We start from the raw sequence: 17,140 nt of genomic DNA, 5'->3' as shown, positions 1-17,140 counted from the left end.
TATTGTCAAATATTTGATGTTAGCATGGCCTACATTTTGATTGAGTTTTCCCCATGCATCTGGTAGGGTGTAGCTGTTTGAATTATTTTGACTGACTGATGTGTGATGCATGTAAATGTCAGGTGGTTAAAGAATGCACATCCTCAAACCAGCATTCAGAAAATGACTCCTGTGGGTAAGCAAGCGTTCCCCTCCCATTATTTTATTGCATCAAGATGTGACAGCTCTCATCACAGTTGAGGTGCGCACTCTCACAGAGCAACTTGCATTAATGAGCACTGACTTCTAGTTGTTTTAGCAACCTTGCAGTTTCATGAAACTCTTTTGCTAGAGCATGATTTAGAAATAACGCAGGGTGTGATTTTAATCTTGGCTTGTAGCTTGGGTTTGCCATATGTCATGATTGTCAGCAGACACTAATCGTGTCCTGTCTACAACGTGAGAAAAAAAAAGAGGAGAGGAGAGATGCCTGTTTCTAGCAAATGCCCTGGGAGTGGGATGCTAATGTCAACATTTGCAGCAGTTAGCTCCCCTCTGAGCCTTAACCCCTGACCCCGGCCCGGGCGTAGGATAAATCAGCGCGCTGGTGACATTTATGGAGGAGTGCAGATGATAATGATTCTGTTGTCTTTAACCATTGACCAAAGGATCAGACAACAAAACAGAACACTTAGCCTTCTGGATTTAAAACTGAGATTATAAGTTTAATTCAAGCCATGCAGGTTAAACGACTAGATTTATTGTCTTGTTGCCATTTTCTCCCAACTAGTTTGTGGTTTATTGCTAATAGATAAGCAGCCTCCCATCCATCCGATTCTTCCCCCTAGAAAGATTTTGATGTGCCACTGGTGTTTTTCAGACCCACTGGAACTATTGATTGTAAGCAAAAGTTTTGATTAAACTGAGATACAAAAATGACAAATCAATATAGTGCTGCAGTTCAAAGCAATTGCTGATATTTGTGCCACTTTGATCAAATTTGTACACTCAAATTTGAAACATACCAGTTAGTCTACAAACAACGGATGCTCTGGCAGAGTATAGTCTATAATGATACCTTCAGAATTCAAGTTTTTGACAAGTGGTTCAAGTATTGTACTTAAAAAAAAAAAAAAAAAAAAAAAAATGACATATATATTATAAGGGTAATGACATAGTAGAGTATTTTCTCAATATCAGTACAAACAAAACAAAAACAAAAAACGAAATATATTCTACATGTACTACATAACTGCATGGCCCAGATAAAATAAATAAAGTAGAACTCCCTTGGCGTGGGATTATAATGATTCATAAATCCCACAGGAATCAAACTTAGAGACACAAAACAAATGGAAAGCCCAGAGGATTAACAATCTCATTTTCCAACTTGCTAGAATAATGAGAGGATCGCCCTGCTTCCTTTGATACCTGCTAAATTACTATCTTCTTAATTTTTTCTGCTGCACAGTAAGTGTGACGGTGTGCACTAGGGCTTGGGAGCTCCGGTCAGAATCAACATGGCAGACGGGCCGCCTTTTGTGCTGCTCTTGAAATGGTGGATTGTGTCAAGTGCCGTTGAAAGCCCCATGAGGCACATTCACGTGTGTGTCTGGATGTGTGTGAAAAGGTCATTATGTAAAAGTGAAAAAACACTGGGTGAGATTTACAGGCAGTGATGCTCAATTCAGTGAAGGATTGGTTGGGGAAGATACTCTCAACAGAAGAGACCTGATGATAAGGCGATGCCCTCTGCCTTGCGGCGATTTAAAGGTTATTAGGCTAGGTACAACAGATATGTGACATGAATTAGCATTTGATGTGGATTTGATATTGTTGTGACTGTGTTAGGACTGCTTATGGTATTGAAGAATAGTGATAATATCACTCAACAGTCTTTTTAAAGCTTTTAAATAACATTTATTTTTAACTATAGTTACTTCTTTGAAATTTCCATGGAACAATTAAGTGGAGCTGGAGGAGATCCAACTTGTTGGTGGTTCATGACCAATGATTGACAGAGACACAGTGGAGCGGCGGTTGGGAGGGGAAACATTAACTTTCAATGTGCCAAACTGTCACTTTGTTAAATTGCAATGTTGCATTTTCCATAAAATTACTTACTGCAGAAACAGCTGGATAACATTTTGTTCTACTTATTCCTCCATTATGGCCAACAAACATTGCCGGAGCAGAGATCAAGGTCCCATAATGCAACTTGAAAATAGTAAAATAATGAAAAAAACTCTGCGAATCTCTTGTTATGGACTATTTTTGTTAAAATACACAGTCACACAGCTGTTATAAACAGATAGCCTATTTCATTCTTTTAAATGACTGATTTTAATAGCTTTTAAATGTTTCTTTATATATTTTCTAATTATAAGACTTTAAATACTTAAATATTACATTTTATTTAAAACTCATTTGCCACGTTTATTAAATACTTATAAAAATTATATTGTCATTTGTCTTGGTAGTTATGTGTTCAGGTTATATAAAAATCTAAATATATCACTCTCAATACTATTGCCGTCATTACCTTTGGGGAGGGCAGCAGAGTCACAGTTTAAAGATCTAATTAAGTTTCTAATTAATTTCAAGATTTCTACATAATTATATGAAAAAGGTTTATTAGTCATTACTAAACTGGTCAGCAGTTGAACATTTTTAATTTAAAAACAATGTATTTTTATTTTTAAGTTGTTTAACCTTTTAATCCCTAGCTAGCTGTGTTAGCCAGTCCAATAACCTTTTCCAAAAAAAGCCATGATCAAACCTTTAAGTACTCAGAAGTGTCCCTAATCACCTAATCACAAAGGGCCTTGACATGGGTGATGGGTAATTTCCTGAATAGTGGCCCTGACAGACAAGAGCTTTTTCAAATTGATTCTGGAATATGATTCATTAACATGAAGCTGTGCAGTTTCAGATATATGAGGATATCATTTAATGATAGACATATCAGTTGCAGATGGGAAAGTTAGTGCTCATTTATAACCCCTGGTTTCAACAAAGAAAGGTCCTGCGAAGATTGATAACAAGTGTGATTGTGTTCCCCTGACTACATTTTCCTTTGTTTACTCCCTGCTGATCTGCAGGTCCAAGGTTCTGTGTTATTATATCACTGCCTTTTCCCATTTTGAATCATTTTCACCTAATCTGTGGCTTGAGGCCGTCTCAAAGGGGTCCTGCTGGTAGGTAGTTGTCACCACATGTTTTAAGGAGACAGAGTATCTTTGTTGAGTCAGCGGTGCATGACAGGGGCGGATTGGGTCGGAGGATTGAGGACAGGCATCTCCTTGTTTTAACCACCTCTCAAGGTCTCTAAGCCATAGTAAGAGGGAAGCTTGAGCTTCAAATTGCTTGTGTTGAGAGACAGATGCATTCTCTCTAATGCCTTTAGAAATGGTCAAAAAGCGGCTTAATATTTTTTTTAGAGGACAAAAAGCCAGACTCTGCAGTTTCCGCTTTTATACTTGTGTTTGTTAGCTGATTTGCTTTCTTTTTCCTGGTATTAGGACTTTAAAATGTTTGCTTGGTCTAGAAATAGGCTGGAGAAATGGCATTATTTTTGAAGTCCCAGCCCCCCAGAAAGCACCTCTCTGTGAAGGGATTAGGGATATAGGTTCAGTGTCACAGCCTTCTGTTCAAACGAGTCTATGTCTTTATCAATGAAAAGGGGAAATTGGACCCAGTGAAGTACTCTCTGACAGTGCTTTATGTTCTCTGCTTTTGATTTCCCTTTGCTCATGCTGTTTACCCTCAACCCTCCTTTCCTTTTCGCTTTGTCTTGCTCATCACCTTGACGTCTTCTGTGTTTGTTTAACAACCATAGAGACAGTTTCGGTTCTGCTGCCTGCACCCATGAATGAGATCTGTTCAGTGGCTATGAAATTGTGAGTTTAACATGTTGCTTTGTATTTTGCCATGTTTGGTAGCCCTAACCCTGGCAGAGAAAACTCTTTACAGTTTTCAGAAACTTTTAAGGAAAATTTCAAAGTCATCCTTTCCATGTGTTTCATCTGTATATTTATTGAACAGTGCGTAAACATATATTCCCATGGTGATGTTGGGGAGTATCTCATGGCTGGAAAGACCTCTCAGCCAATCAGATTCAAGGACCAGAACAAACTGTTGTATAGGCCTATATCCTGTACAGCCTATGCAAATGAGCAAAAGAAGCAAATAAATTTGCACTCATTCTGAAAAAACTAGAATATATATGAAATCCATTGTAGGGTTGGATCGGTTTTAACCCAGCTTTAGACTAGTATACAGTTTTTGACTTAATGTGACACACATGCCTCCATTTCATTCTCAGTTGCATGCAGTTCTCTGCCAGAGCAGCTGGATAATCATTTTCAGTCTCTCTCCTTTTCGGTTGTGCACACTATTGAAATGGCACTGAGGTTTAATTTCTCTGTTTACCAATTCAATAAATTAACCTCTCCTCAAAGGAGACGCTTGGTGAAAAGGTATTAAAAATCGAGTGATGTTTATCAATGCACCATTTGCTTTTCAATCATCTCTGAAAAAGTCAAACAATAAAGCTGTCAGTCAAGTGGCTTCAGCAAGGAAGAAGCTTGCAGATGCAAGCGGTAGAAAGAGTGGTTTTAAAAAATAAACAACCTACATGGAAATTCAGAAGGGGGGTCGTTATTGAAATGTGCCTAGTGACTTTAAGTAGTGAAGGTTGCATGATACGATAAGTTGTCTGGGCTCTGGGACTTGAAATGGTTCCCTAAATCCACCCAAGTTTGTCGCAGTAGCATAATAGTCTCATTTCTCGCTCACTCCACTGTCTCCCTACATAGCATTGGTGGGATCCATGACTTTTTGCCTGCTGTCCCCCAAACCTCAGGAATCCCAAGTATTTTATTTTCCCTTTGCCTCAAATCAATTCCAGACACCGCAGTTTCCTGCTCCCCAGATCCTCCGGGATGGGGCTGTCTGAAAACCCTGACAAGTCCTTCCATTTTCCAGGAAATGAAAAGGTTTGGGAATGAGAGGCTTTGGCAGCGTCACACCATTCACATCTTTGTAACATAGCTGCTAAAAGAAAAATATGCAAGCACGTCTTATACTCTGACAGAAATATTCTGCGGCCTTGTGCGTGAGACAAAAGAGAAGACATGGGGCCTTTATTAGCCTTGTACATTTTAATAATGGATGAAGTGTCTTGCGGGTGATTGAAGCTCTGAGGAGATGCAGCTGTCGTTAGTCAGTGTTTTTATAACCTAGTCATTAGTATTCTTGGATATACAGTGAAGCTATGAAGTGCTTATTGGAATAGCATAATAACTGAAGACATAATTAGGATGTTATTGATGTGTAAAGAAGGGAAAAAGAAGAAAGGAACAATTATCTTAAATAAATAGAAACTGTTTTAAATGACATCCAAGAAGTCACATGGCTGAATATTTTAAAGTAAGTCATGCATGAAGTTAATGAATATTAAGTCATGCATGAGTTTTTTTTTTTTTTTTTCGTTTTTTTCATGGACCACAGTGATTCTGTTTAATACTGTGATGCACGTCTCCTTGAACTGATTATCCATCAACTTTTGTTTAGTTGTTCTCAGTTTCCTTAATAATTGCTCAAATATTATTCTTGTATTGCTTTCAGTTTCAATGTCATCGTCTACAGTACAATACATGCAGAAGGAAATTATTCATTTTTCAGTACACTTAAACATCTATTCATGAAAATTAACACAGTCTTAATGCTGCATTCATTTTGTTATTATTTAATTTATTTAGTGGATTTTATTATTTTATTTTTTTTTTGGGGGGGGGGGGGGGGGGTATGGCAGGAAAAGCACAAACTGGCTGGGAGGATTTACAGATTGTTATTAATACACCCATATTTGTGCTTGCATGAATAAACAGGAGGATAATGTGTTAGCGGAGATGAATAATGAGAGGAATTATCATTACCAGGCATGTGCAAAAGCTGATTCTCATGGTTAATAATTATAACTAAAGCAGTAATGAGTTTCGAAAGCTTGGTTGGAGTGCCTAAAACACACGCCACACCAAAAATAGCCACACCTGTTTATGCGGACACACCAATGACCTTTTTACTGTAATGAGTGCTAGGAATGGTGCCGTAGACGTTTTTAGAGTTTGTTATCAGGACATTCGGCTGTATTTGACTTGTCTGACGGAAGTTGATGTTCTATTGGAAACGAATACACCTCGTAGAGTAGATAATCGAGGTATGCAGGGAATACAAGGCACACACTGTTGCCTTTAGGCGTCTAACCTTCATGTTGTTCTAGGTAATATAAGTAGAGTGCTGAGCCTTGTTTGCCCTAGTAAGGTGATACTCGGTTCTCTTCTCCAAGGGCACGTGCTACAGAACAGACAGTGGTGGAGCCTTGGGCTCTTCTGAAATAACATCATGAGAAAGTGTAAGGGCATTCATCTCTGTAGTCCGACTTATGAGACTCCACCACCGTTGCTCTCTTGTTGTTAGTAACTGTGGTTTTACACTAACATGGAGCGGCAAAAGCAAAGGCTTCCCCTCACCTCCATAACTAAGAACCCTGGCCACAACTGTTAGCATATTCATAATCCAGACCTCTCAGAGGAAGTGCGGGAGGCAGGAAAGGAGAAAGTGGCATGAGCATTAGTCACCTTTTTAGAATACAAATCAGCTCTTTAGCCATGCACTGCAGTGAGCCAGGCTGAGGGATTTTTGTTTGCGAAACACCTCCACCGATTAGTCTCTGTAATTGAACGGCAATTAAGAGTCAGGTTTCGCCCTGTGAGCACAATCGCTGACCAGGGGAAGTACTGCTGGGTAATGAGAAACCAAAAAGCTCTTTTCTCCGTGACAGCATCGGGAAAGGCTTTGATGGCAGAACTTTGAAGTGAATAGATATGCATCTCAATTCCCAGGTCCATCACGAGCACGTGTAGTGTTTAGAGGTTATGACTTCCTGTTACACTGCCACTTTTTAAAAGCATTCTAGTTTCTATGCCTCAAATAGCAATTAGTCATTTGAAAGCAATTCTTTTTATAGCTGACTTTAAGTTGTGAAATTATGGTAGTAAGTACTAAAAGTTTTGCCCTTTATCACACTTTTGTTTAAGGTGAGTCCACCACTGTAATGTGAATGTTTGAATGACACTCTGAGATCCTTAAAATTGCACTTTGATGGAGCTAAACACTTGACCCCATTTGTATGAACACTCCCTATGTTGTGGTGGAATTTACATCTTTGTGTCTTGAGAGTTGATCTCTAAGTGCCTGAGGAGAAAGTAAGAGATGGAGGAGGAGTTGAATGAGAGAGGAACAACTAGGGCTGTGACGGTATGGGATTTTTTCTTACCGCGGTGATGAAGCAACAAGAATCGCGATTTGGCGGTTAACCGACCCCCCCCCCCCCCCCAAACACACGCACACACACAAAATCCCCCGGCGGCCGAGTCACACACTCAAGATCGCATGCAGCTTGTAATGGAAATGAATACAATGGAAATTAATAATTATAACGCAGTATTCTTTATTAACAAATAAACAAATAACAGTAACAGTTATACTAAATGGTAAATATTAATAATTAACTAATGATCAGGCTAAAGTTAAACTTTCTTCTTAATAATTATAAAGCAGTATTCTATTATAAACTAATAAACAAATTAAGATTTATATTAAATTGTAGCTAAATATTAATAGTTAACTATATAGGCTAAACATGAACAACCTTTTTTAAAGTGCAAAATAACAAAACAAAAAGTGAACAAGTGTTTGTCTGTTGGGCCGCTTAAGTGAATCGTGCTGCTGCTTTTATTTTTCCGTCTTCATGTTGCGTGACAGGAAAACCAACATGTTAACCTTGTCAGGTTTCAGCGAGGATCTTAACGGGGTGACGATGTTGCCAGCCACACTGAATACACTGAGGTAACCAAACGGCTACTGGTCCTCAGTCCACCGTCAGTCACAGTCCACCGTGAGCAACTGAATGATTCTCTGCAAACTGCGCGTTCATCATTAGTTACGGATAACTTTCCCATTCAGCCCTACATCTGGAGGGTCTTCAAAGGGCAGATGTGAGCTCCCTCGTTTTTAAACCACGCAGGTTTATTTACCGCATGCTGCGCTCATGTGAAAGGGCTTTAAAGGCGCGCGTTCTGGAGACCCCGTCGCTATGGAAAACAAAGACGCCAAAATGCAATCACGCGCAAATGAGCTTCTCTTCTTCTCTGTAACGGTCTTCTCGGAAGACAGCGCATCTGTAAAATCCGCAACCTTCTTCAGCGCTGCATTAATGGATTCGAGGACTTCGATGTCCTGCCACGTCGGTATCAAATGTTGGCTGCGCCGGTCATCCATCAAAACCCGCCTAATGGCTGGGACTTGCTCAAGAACGCGCGCAACCATTTTCTGTTTAGTGCCCCTGCCCTTGTTTGTGTGTATTTAATTTAACATTATCTGTAAACATTACAAGTACTGAAACATGGCTAGCAGTTAATTAAAAATCAGACACGAACAAAAAAAATCCCCCATATGTTTAATGGACTGTCCCTTGCGCAGGATGCGGGCTTTTTCCCCAGAAGCCCTTGAACATAGGACTCGCGGAAAAAGTAAATTATTAGCAAAGATGAATGTGTTTATAGTTCAAATCACACACCATATGCAGTCCTGTAACTTTCAGCAAAAAAAAATAAATAAAAAATAATAATAATAATCATGTGCGGTGATGACCTCACACCGCGGTAGGCATCTCATTAATGCGGTATTGCGGTGATGCGGTTATCGTCACACCCCTAGGAACAACCTACACGAAAGTTCAAAAGTCTCAATGGCTTTGAAAATACAGAGCTAGAAGGAAACTCACACTGTCTGTGGTGAAACAAGCCTCTACTTAAAGGTGAAATGTGTAATTGTTTCAGTGTTTCTGCAATATTTCCTCCATTCCCAGTTAAATATCAAGAGGCAATTACAAAGGTGCGGTCACATTAGCAAGTTTTGTGGGCAAAATTGTCAATGTAATGATGTATGAAGTACAGTTGACACAGAAGAAACTTTCAAACCAAATAGCTTTCTATTGGTAAATGTGTCAAATTTATGTGACCCAACTACTAAATCTGTGTAAGAAAATCTTGCCCTCATGCAGAATTCTCAATTGCATGGATTCCCATTGAAATGACTGGATTTTGCCTGTAAATATTCTCCATATACACCTTAAGTCAGCCATTTGTACGTTGACCAATGTGATGAGTCTAGGGCAGTGCAATCTGTCATTAGTGGTGCTATAACCTTTAAGCATACGTGGTTTCTCCATCAAACATACTACTGTGAATGCTGTGATTCATTAGATTCGATGGTGGTGAAAAGAGCGCTTATCTTTGTTGATTCATGATAAAGTCTGACGTATGCCACTGTTATACAGATTCTAGCTGTACAGTGGGATCTGCTGTGTATCCATTAAGGCAGTTGGATGATTGTTAAAAAAGGTAACACTCTTTTTAATAGTCAACTTTATACATTCTTCTGACTATAAGTAACTCTGCACCAACATATCATCTACCAGTTAGAGTATTAGTAGACTGCCTGCTTAATATCTGCTAGCATTTTATTTGTATGGTCCCCTAACAGACATTCTAATTCTACTGACTAAGTAACTTTGCAAGTACATGTTGCTTATTCTACTAACCCTAACCCTAACCATAATGCAAATAATAATACTTTAATGATAGTTTGTTGAGTAATGTGGATTATCAAAATAAAGTGTAACCACTTACTAGATGCTGTTGATATGCCTCCCCTCAATATACCAGGGTAGAACCTGTTAAAGCCAGCCACCAAACCAGCAGGCAGTACTTTAGATCTCTCTTAGGAAGCTCCTGAATTTATATATATATATATATATATATATATATATATATATATATATATATATATATATATATATATATAAGAATATTCAAATGTACAGTCTAACATAGTTTAAAAAGACCATCAAAAACCAGTGACTTTAACTGGAGTTGCAAAGTAAAGCAAAAGGCACTGCTAGATCATTTTACATGAATCACCATGTGAGTATATACTATATATATTAAAAACAGTATAGAGAGTGTATGAGTGTGTGAGTGACAGAATAACTGCATACACATATTCTTAAAAAAAAGACAGTTATGGTTGTTCGAAATTCACTGTAAAAATAGTGACAATGTTTTAGGTATTACAGGTATTTATTACAACTTACAATTCATCATCATGTAGGTGATAATATACTTATATACTTTACTAGTCTACCTGAGCTACCAAATTTTCTTTACCTTAAATGTACTGATAACCGCTGTAATAATATGGGTAGTAAAACAGAAAATCACATGCTGGTTTGTGTTAATCATAAGTGGCCAAGAAGAAACAATGATTTATATGAAACCTATGCGATGTCACACAGGTGTTTCTGGGGATGTCTACTCACTGTATTTCACTGTTCATTATACAGCAATTCCTAGTTTGTGTGACATGTTTAAACCTAACTATGTTGGTAATGGTAAAAAAAAAAATACATCACAACTGACTCTTGGTAGGGGAAACCTACAGAAAAAAAAGGGAAAAAGGTAATCTATGGCACATTTTCTAGAGCAAAAGCACTTTAGTGTAATATCAAATGTGTATGTGTGCTCATACTGTAGATACAAATACAATCTCAGAGACTCATGTGAAAGCAAAGCTAAGGATCCAAGCAGCTAGTAGTATACATCAAATATACATGAAGAGGAATAATCTTTATAGCTTTACACCACTTTTACCCAGGTGTGCTTTTGCTCAGTCCTACAACAGTGTATGTTACTGAGAGTAAAAGAAGAAAAATAAAAGAGAAAAAGAGGGGAGAAAATGAGTGAAAAATTGAGTAGAGCTGACCACACCATTTTCACATTAGAGTTTGCTCTCAAGCCACTTTTCATTAGATACTAAGTTTGTGGTTGGAGATCTAGAGAAGCAGAGTGTGCTTGCAGCTGAATTGCTGTAATTTTCTGCTTTCGTTTAGCGATAGCTGCTAAAATTCAGAAACCAACAGGGTAAGTGGCTGTTAACTGAAAATACTGTGCAAAGAACAGAATAACTGTATTTCACTCAGGTCTCAGTCTTCTACAGAAATAGCTTCACTTCTGTTTGATTTCAAGTGTCATTCCATAACCCTTCCTCCCTTTCGCTCTCCATTTCCTTTTCTCAGTCCTTCCGCTGTGAGAAAATTTGATAGGAAATTAGATTCTTCTCAGACTACTGAAAGCTTGCAAAAGGCCATGACATAGCTTCCCGATCCGGTTTGACATGTCTCCTAAGGATTTTGAAATCTGTTCATTTACCCGTTCATCCGTTTATTTGTTTTATATCTTTATACTAGTTGGACCAGAGGATCACTTCCAGTGCCTTTCAGATTTTGTAGTTGCTTCATTTCATCCCAAGGCTCTCGCAGTTGCAACTGAATCCGTAACTCAGCATTATGATTAAGGTCTTGGCATTTTATAGTGCAGAATTCAATATTTAGTTTAAGGCGTGTGTAATATATTCCACTGAATATATCCCACTAAACTAGTAATTATAGGCTGTGAGGCAGGGTGATCATTTGTGGTTCCAAAACACTGAGGCATTTTCTTCCCTTGCCCTCCATTAGTCGTAACAGTACACACTAGCAGTTTCTTTGTTCCAGAGACACACGAATACTGCTGCTCTTAAAATACAATATCTGCATTTTATTTAATCCGTCAAATGTGTTTTAAGATGCTAGAGCTTGAATCCCCTCAGCAGTGACACACTTAGACGTCTAGCCGATAAGAGTGTGTGATAAATAACGGTATCACTTTTACAGACATTGTAGGGTTGGTGAATCACTTACCAACTCTGAATGACTCTGCACTTGGTTTGTTATACAAATGTTTCAGTAAGGACCAGAATAACTTACTCTGTGGTTAGACTATTTACTGTAATTTCTCAATGTTTTTATAAATCTTCAAGTGGTTTGGTGTTTGAGACAAAGAGCATTTACCCCTGATGACTAAGAAAAGGCTGAACTATTCTGAAAAGAATGTTGTGGGTTGTAGGAGCGGGGTCTTCAACCTTTTTCAGATCCCTTGGTGGAGAGAAAGATGGAGCAGGGGCCTTCTGCGACATATTGTATAAAATGGCCTATAACAGAATGCATATAGTGCCATATAAATGTATTTACATACTCTGTTATGCTTAAAGTACATTACAAAGCTATTAAAATAATTATTGTCAAATGTACAGTCATATACTTGTAAATGTTGAGTGAGAGACAATGAGCATTTAGATCAAACAGTAATGTGCAGACTTAATGCAGTACCACTGCGGACCCCAAGGGGTCACAAATATCTTGTTGAAGACCTGTTACACCATAGTTTTAAAGGGGTCATATGATGCTTTTTTAAAAGATCATTATTTTGTGTATTTGTATAACAGAATATGTTGACATGCTTTAATTATCAAAAAACACATTATTTTTCAAATACTGTACATTACTGTAGGTCCTCTATGCCCCGTCTCTCTCAAAAACTAGTTTTCTACAAAGTCCCTCCTTCCGACAAGCGCAGTCTGCTCTGATTGGCCAACTGTCCCAGTTCGTTGAAAAATGTGCTGCTGTTCTGTTGTAAGTAATCTTAAAGCTTCCTAAATGCATCTACTTTCGGAAGGCCAAATAAAGTGCTTTTGCTTTCGCCTAGATACACGGCATCTCCCTGACATGGCTGCTTCAACACTAACTGTGGTTACTTAAACCACGCCTTCTTTCTTTGCGTGAGCATTTGGGTGGCATTACGCAAATATTTCCACATAGTGACGTAGATATGTGGGGGTGTGTTTGAATGAGCCATTTTAGGGTTGCGTGGCAGAGTCTTAAATTTGATAAAGAATATCTCTTTGGTTTGGAGACTTTAGTCTTTGCAACTAGACTAGGGATAAGGGATCTTATCTATGCACAATCAGCTTGTAACACTCCAAATAGAAAGGAATACTTGAAATCGCATCATATGACCCCTTTAACTGAAACTGGGTGTGCATACTTTTTTTTTTTTTTTTTTTTAAGAAATTAATACTTTTAAAGGGCATATTCAATTGATCAACATAACAGTAAATAAAATTCAGCTTTGCCATAACACAAATAAATTCCATTTTAAAATATATATTAAAATAGAAAACAGTCACTTTAATTTGTAAAAATATTTTACAATATTGTAATTGTATTGTATTTTGGATCTAATAAATTCAGCCTAAGTGCATTAAAGACTTTTAAAATAAATAATAACATAATTTGTATCGAGCTAAATGCTCTGGAGTCCCAGTGCTCGCAGGAAGCACACTTGAGAGAAAGACTTTAGAGGCTGTAAAACCACTCCAAGTAGCAGTGCATCCTGACATTTTGGTGGCCGGTCAATAATGAAAGGAGGGGATAGAACGTCTTCTTTCTCTAGTGCCGATGCCAATTTACAGCCAAGACTGAGATGAATGTGAAGCAATATAATGTGATCAGGGCCTGACAGTACAGAGGTCTGCCTGATTTAGGGCACCCACTTTCCTAGTTCTCTGCTGGTTGCACTTTATTTGGGAAATATTTACGGACTTTGCTTTGCAGACTGGCAATTGGTTAGGTTTAGGTTTAGTTATCCACCCATCTTGTGCCTTTCACACTCTCAGAAACCCCTCCTCTGAATGTGTGTGAAGTGAGGATTTGACTTACCATGATTAGGGTAAAGACGGCGCTGCGTGCGTGCGTGCGTGCATGTGTGTGTGTGGGTGCAGCAGGCTAACATGGCTATTGTTGTCAGAGCTGATGGTTGTTAGCGGCTCAGTGGATGAGAAAATACCCGGCGGGCCGCTCTCCCATACCACGTCCGCCTACACCCAGACAGAGAGCAAAGAACGGACTTTATAGGATTTCACCCAACACCTCAAGTGGTTAATTATGGGATGTGTAACATGACAAGTGTTTACACAGGATAAAGATCTGGAAAACGATGATCTTGTGGGACATTTATATTAGGAATTTTATGAGACATTATCTAATTTCCTATATTAAATAATATTAATTAAGTTTAGGATTATTATTAATTTTTTAAAATTTATTATTATTATTATTATTATTATTATTATTATTATTATATATTTTTTTTTTTCAAAATGTATTTTTTTTTTTCTGTTATGGCAAAGCAGAAATTTCTGCAGCAGTTACTCCAGTGATTTGATACTCAAGAAACATTTCTTATTATCAGTGTTCAGTGGTAGAGCATTGTGTTAGCAGCGCAAAAGGTTGTGGGTTCAATTCCCAGGAAAACACATACTGATTAAAAAAAAAAAAAAAAAAAAAAAAAAAAAACTGAATGTACTGTTAGTTGCTTTGGATAAAAGCATCTGCTAAATGTGTAAATCATTTTTTTTTTTTCACGATTATTTTATGAATATAAAGTTCAGCATTTATTTGAAATGGAAATCTTTTGCAACTTTATAAATGTCTTTAATGTCACTTGTAATCAATTTAAGGCATTCTTGCTTAATAAAAGTATTAATTTCCTTTAAAAAATCTTACTGACCCCAAGCCTTTGAATTATAGAGAAGGAGTTTATTTATGTATTCATTTATTTTTCTCTTCGTTTTGTGCTCTTTATTCTGTGTCTGACCTTCTGGAAGTGAATAGAAACTTCTTCTTTTTTTTATTACATTTTCAAATAAACAGCTATGAGACCATATACCTTGTGGTTTATATCGTGCAATGTAGAGAATAGCTTACCGCAACAATGGTTTGCTGGTGGACCGCTGACTGTGTAATGTCTAATTGAATAGGCACAAATGGGCTTACAACCTCTGATGCTTAATTAATTCAGGGTACACTGTTGCAAAATGAATTAATACATTTCAACACAGTCAATTTAACTTGACTCCAGTGTGGTCTGACAAAAGCCACATTGTATAGCCAAGTTTTATACACAGTGGGGTCCAAGATTGAGAGTACCATTTTTCTAATTTAATGAATTGTTTTCATTGCAGATTATATAATCATAACAATTTAACAACATCTTGTGCTTTAGCGGAAACAAGAATATATGACCTTTACAAATATATATATATTTTTTTTCAGATGATGGAAATGACACAAATGTTCTCATTTGATTAGTGACCTATTAATAGTGAAGAATAGTTTTGAGTCAAAGTGTCATTAAATGTTTTATTATCCTAAAACTATTATCCTGTGTATTTCCAGGTTTTATGCAGACAATTCAGACCTTTTTACCTTACATTTCGCAATGTGACTAATGATCTTTTTTTTTTCTTTCTCTCTCCTTTTTTGTTTCAGAATCAGAGAGGAAGAAAGAGTGGAAAATAATGACTTTGTGATGAATATGAGAGGCCAAATCTAGTGAGGTCTCCTCCTGTCCCCCTCAACCCCTTTAGAGACCACACCATCCAGCGGACAGCATTTCAAGGATTCCTTACTGGACCTTGATACAAACAGGAGGGGTGTGAACAGGAAGGCCCAGAGGAAGTGGACAGTGTGGGCAGGATGTGGGAGGAACTGAGACTGCAGGTGTTCTTCTTGTGTTTGGGGGCCGCACTATGGAGTGCTGCAGCAGCAGCGACACACAGGGGCTCAGGGCCACGGGAGCGCGGCCACCGCCGCCATCTCTCTTTGCACAGACACAGGGAGAGAGGCAAAGAGGGCCAGGTGCTTCACCGCTCCAAACGAGGCTGGGTCTGGAACCAGTTCTTTGTCATTGAGGAGTACACAGGCCCAGATCCCGTCTTAGTAGGTCGGGTAAGTAGAAACAAGGAACTTCTACATCCATTTCTCTACATCCAATCTTCATCTCCCTCCCCCTCCATTTTTCTCTTAAGGTTATGCTGTGAATGAAAGTCATAGGGGTTTTCATTACAGACAGAGTCCTTGCAATATCCTCCATTTGTTCCACAAAAGCAATCAGTGGCCCACTTGATTAAAGGTTATAAATTGGATTTCCTTTTTAATAACGGTGCAGTTCCCTATGGTTCTTGCATAGGGGGAATGGACGATTTATGGGCCTGCCGGATAGTTACATGGCAAACCTGCAGCATGTTAGCCTTTAAATTCCCACCTGAACCCAAGTGGAGGTTTAGACTTATTGAGTGGGGATATTCTGTGTCAGGAGTTTAATTTCATTTTAACCAGCTTAATCAACATCCCTTGATTCGCATCAGCTCTATACACTTTGCTTGCAACATATAAACAGTCATACATTATGAAAATGAGGTTTGTTCGCATTTTAATATAAAACGACGAAGTTCGCTCAAGAGTAATGTAGACTCGCATTTAGGAGAGGGATGTTTCCCTGCTGAACCGGCCATCAGGGTGGATATTACTGTAAGATATGAGTGTGTTAATGTGATACTCTAGAGGAGATGCTATCATGGATCGCTGAAGACCAGCCAAAAAGCTTTCTACTTTGAGTCAGCGTTCCTGTTTGACCTGCTTGTTGTTGATGGAAACCTCTCACTCACATGCTCTTTCTCTTCTTCCAGCTTCATTCGGATGTAGATTCAGGAGATGGAAACATTAAATACATCCTTTCAGGGGAGGGAGCAGGCACTATTTTTGTCATCGATGACAAAACGGGCAACATCCACGCCACAAAGACACTGGACAGAGAAGAACAGGCCCAGTACACCCTGACCGCCCAGGCTGTGGCTCGAGACACCAACAAACCCCTAGAGCCTCCCTCCGAGTTCATTGTCAAGGTGCAGGACATCAACGACAATCCACCGGAGTTCCTTCACGGCCCTTACTATGCGCGAGTGGCTGAGATGTCAAATGTTGGTGAGTGTGAGCCTCTGGAAAAGCATATTTGTCAGCTTCTTCTCTTTCTCTGTGAGCCCACGCCTGAAGACTTGTACCTCATGCATTATTCAAAAGAGCTGAAATCTGACTCTCAGAAAGTGAGTCGGTACTCTTGTTTCAACTGTTGTTTTGTGACTGCTGACTTGTCTCTGTGTGTGTGTGTGTGTGTGTGTGTGCGCACTTGCATTTGTTTGTGTACATGTGTTTGTGTTTACTGCATTTCCACTGTGCAATACATCATCAGTAATGCTCTCCTGTCACGGGGTAACGATCTGTTACCCCGATACCCCCCGTTCACAGCTCACATAATACTAC

The 17,140-nt window shown here is 38.5% G+C and overlaps 1 protein-coding gene across 1 annotated transcript in view; it reads left to right on the top strand.

Moving 5' to 3' along the window:
- The window catches only part of LOC109065779 (cadherin-11-like), a 53,099-nt gene that overhangs the window by 20,380 nt on the left and 15,579 nt on the right, over positions 1-17,140 (top strand). The window contains 2 exon segments of the mRNA XM_042728119.1: positions 15,311-15,769; positions 16,510-16,804. Of these exon segments, the coding sequence (XP_042584053.1) occupies positions 15,518-15,769; positions 16,510-16,804 (547 nt within the window). The 5' untranslated portion in view covers positions 15,311-15,517.

The sequence above is a fragment of the Cyprinus carpio genome, chromosome B7 (assembly GCF_018340385.1).
Source record: "Cyprinus carpio isolate SPL01 chromosome B7, ASM1834038v1, whole genome shotgun sequence".
Taxonomy (NCBI): Eukaryota; Metazoa; Chordata; class Actinopteri; order Cypriniformes; family Cyprinidae; genus Cyprinus; species Cyprinus carpio.
This window is presented reverse-complemented; position numbering and strand designations above follow the sequence as displayed.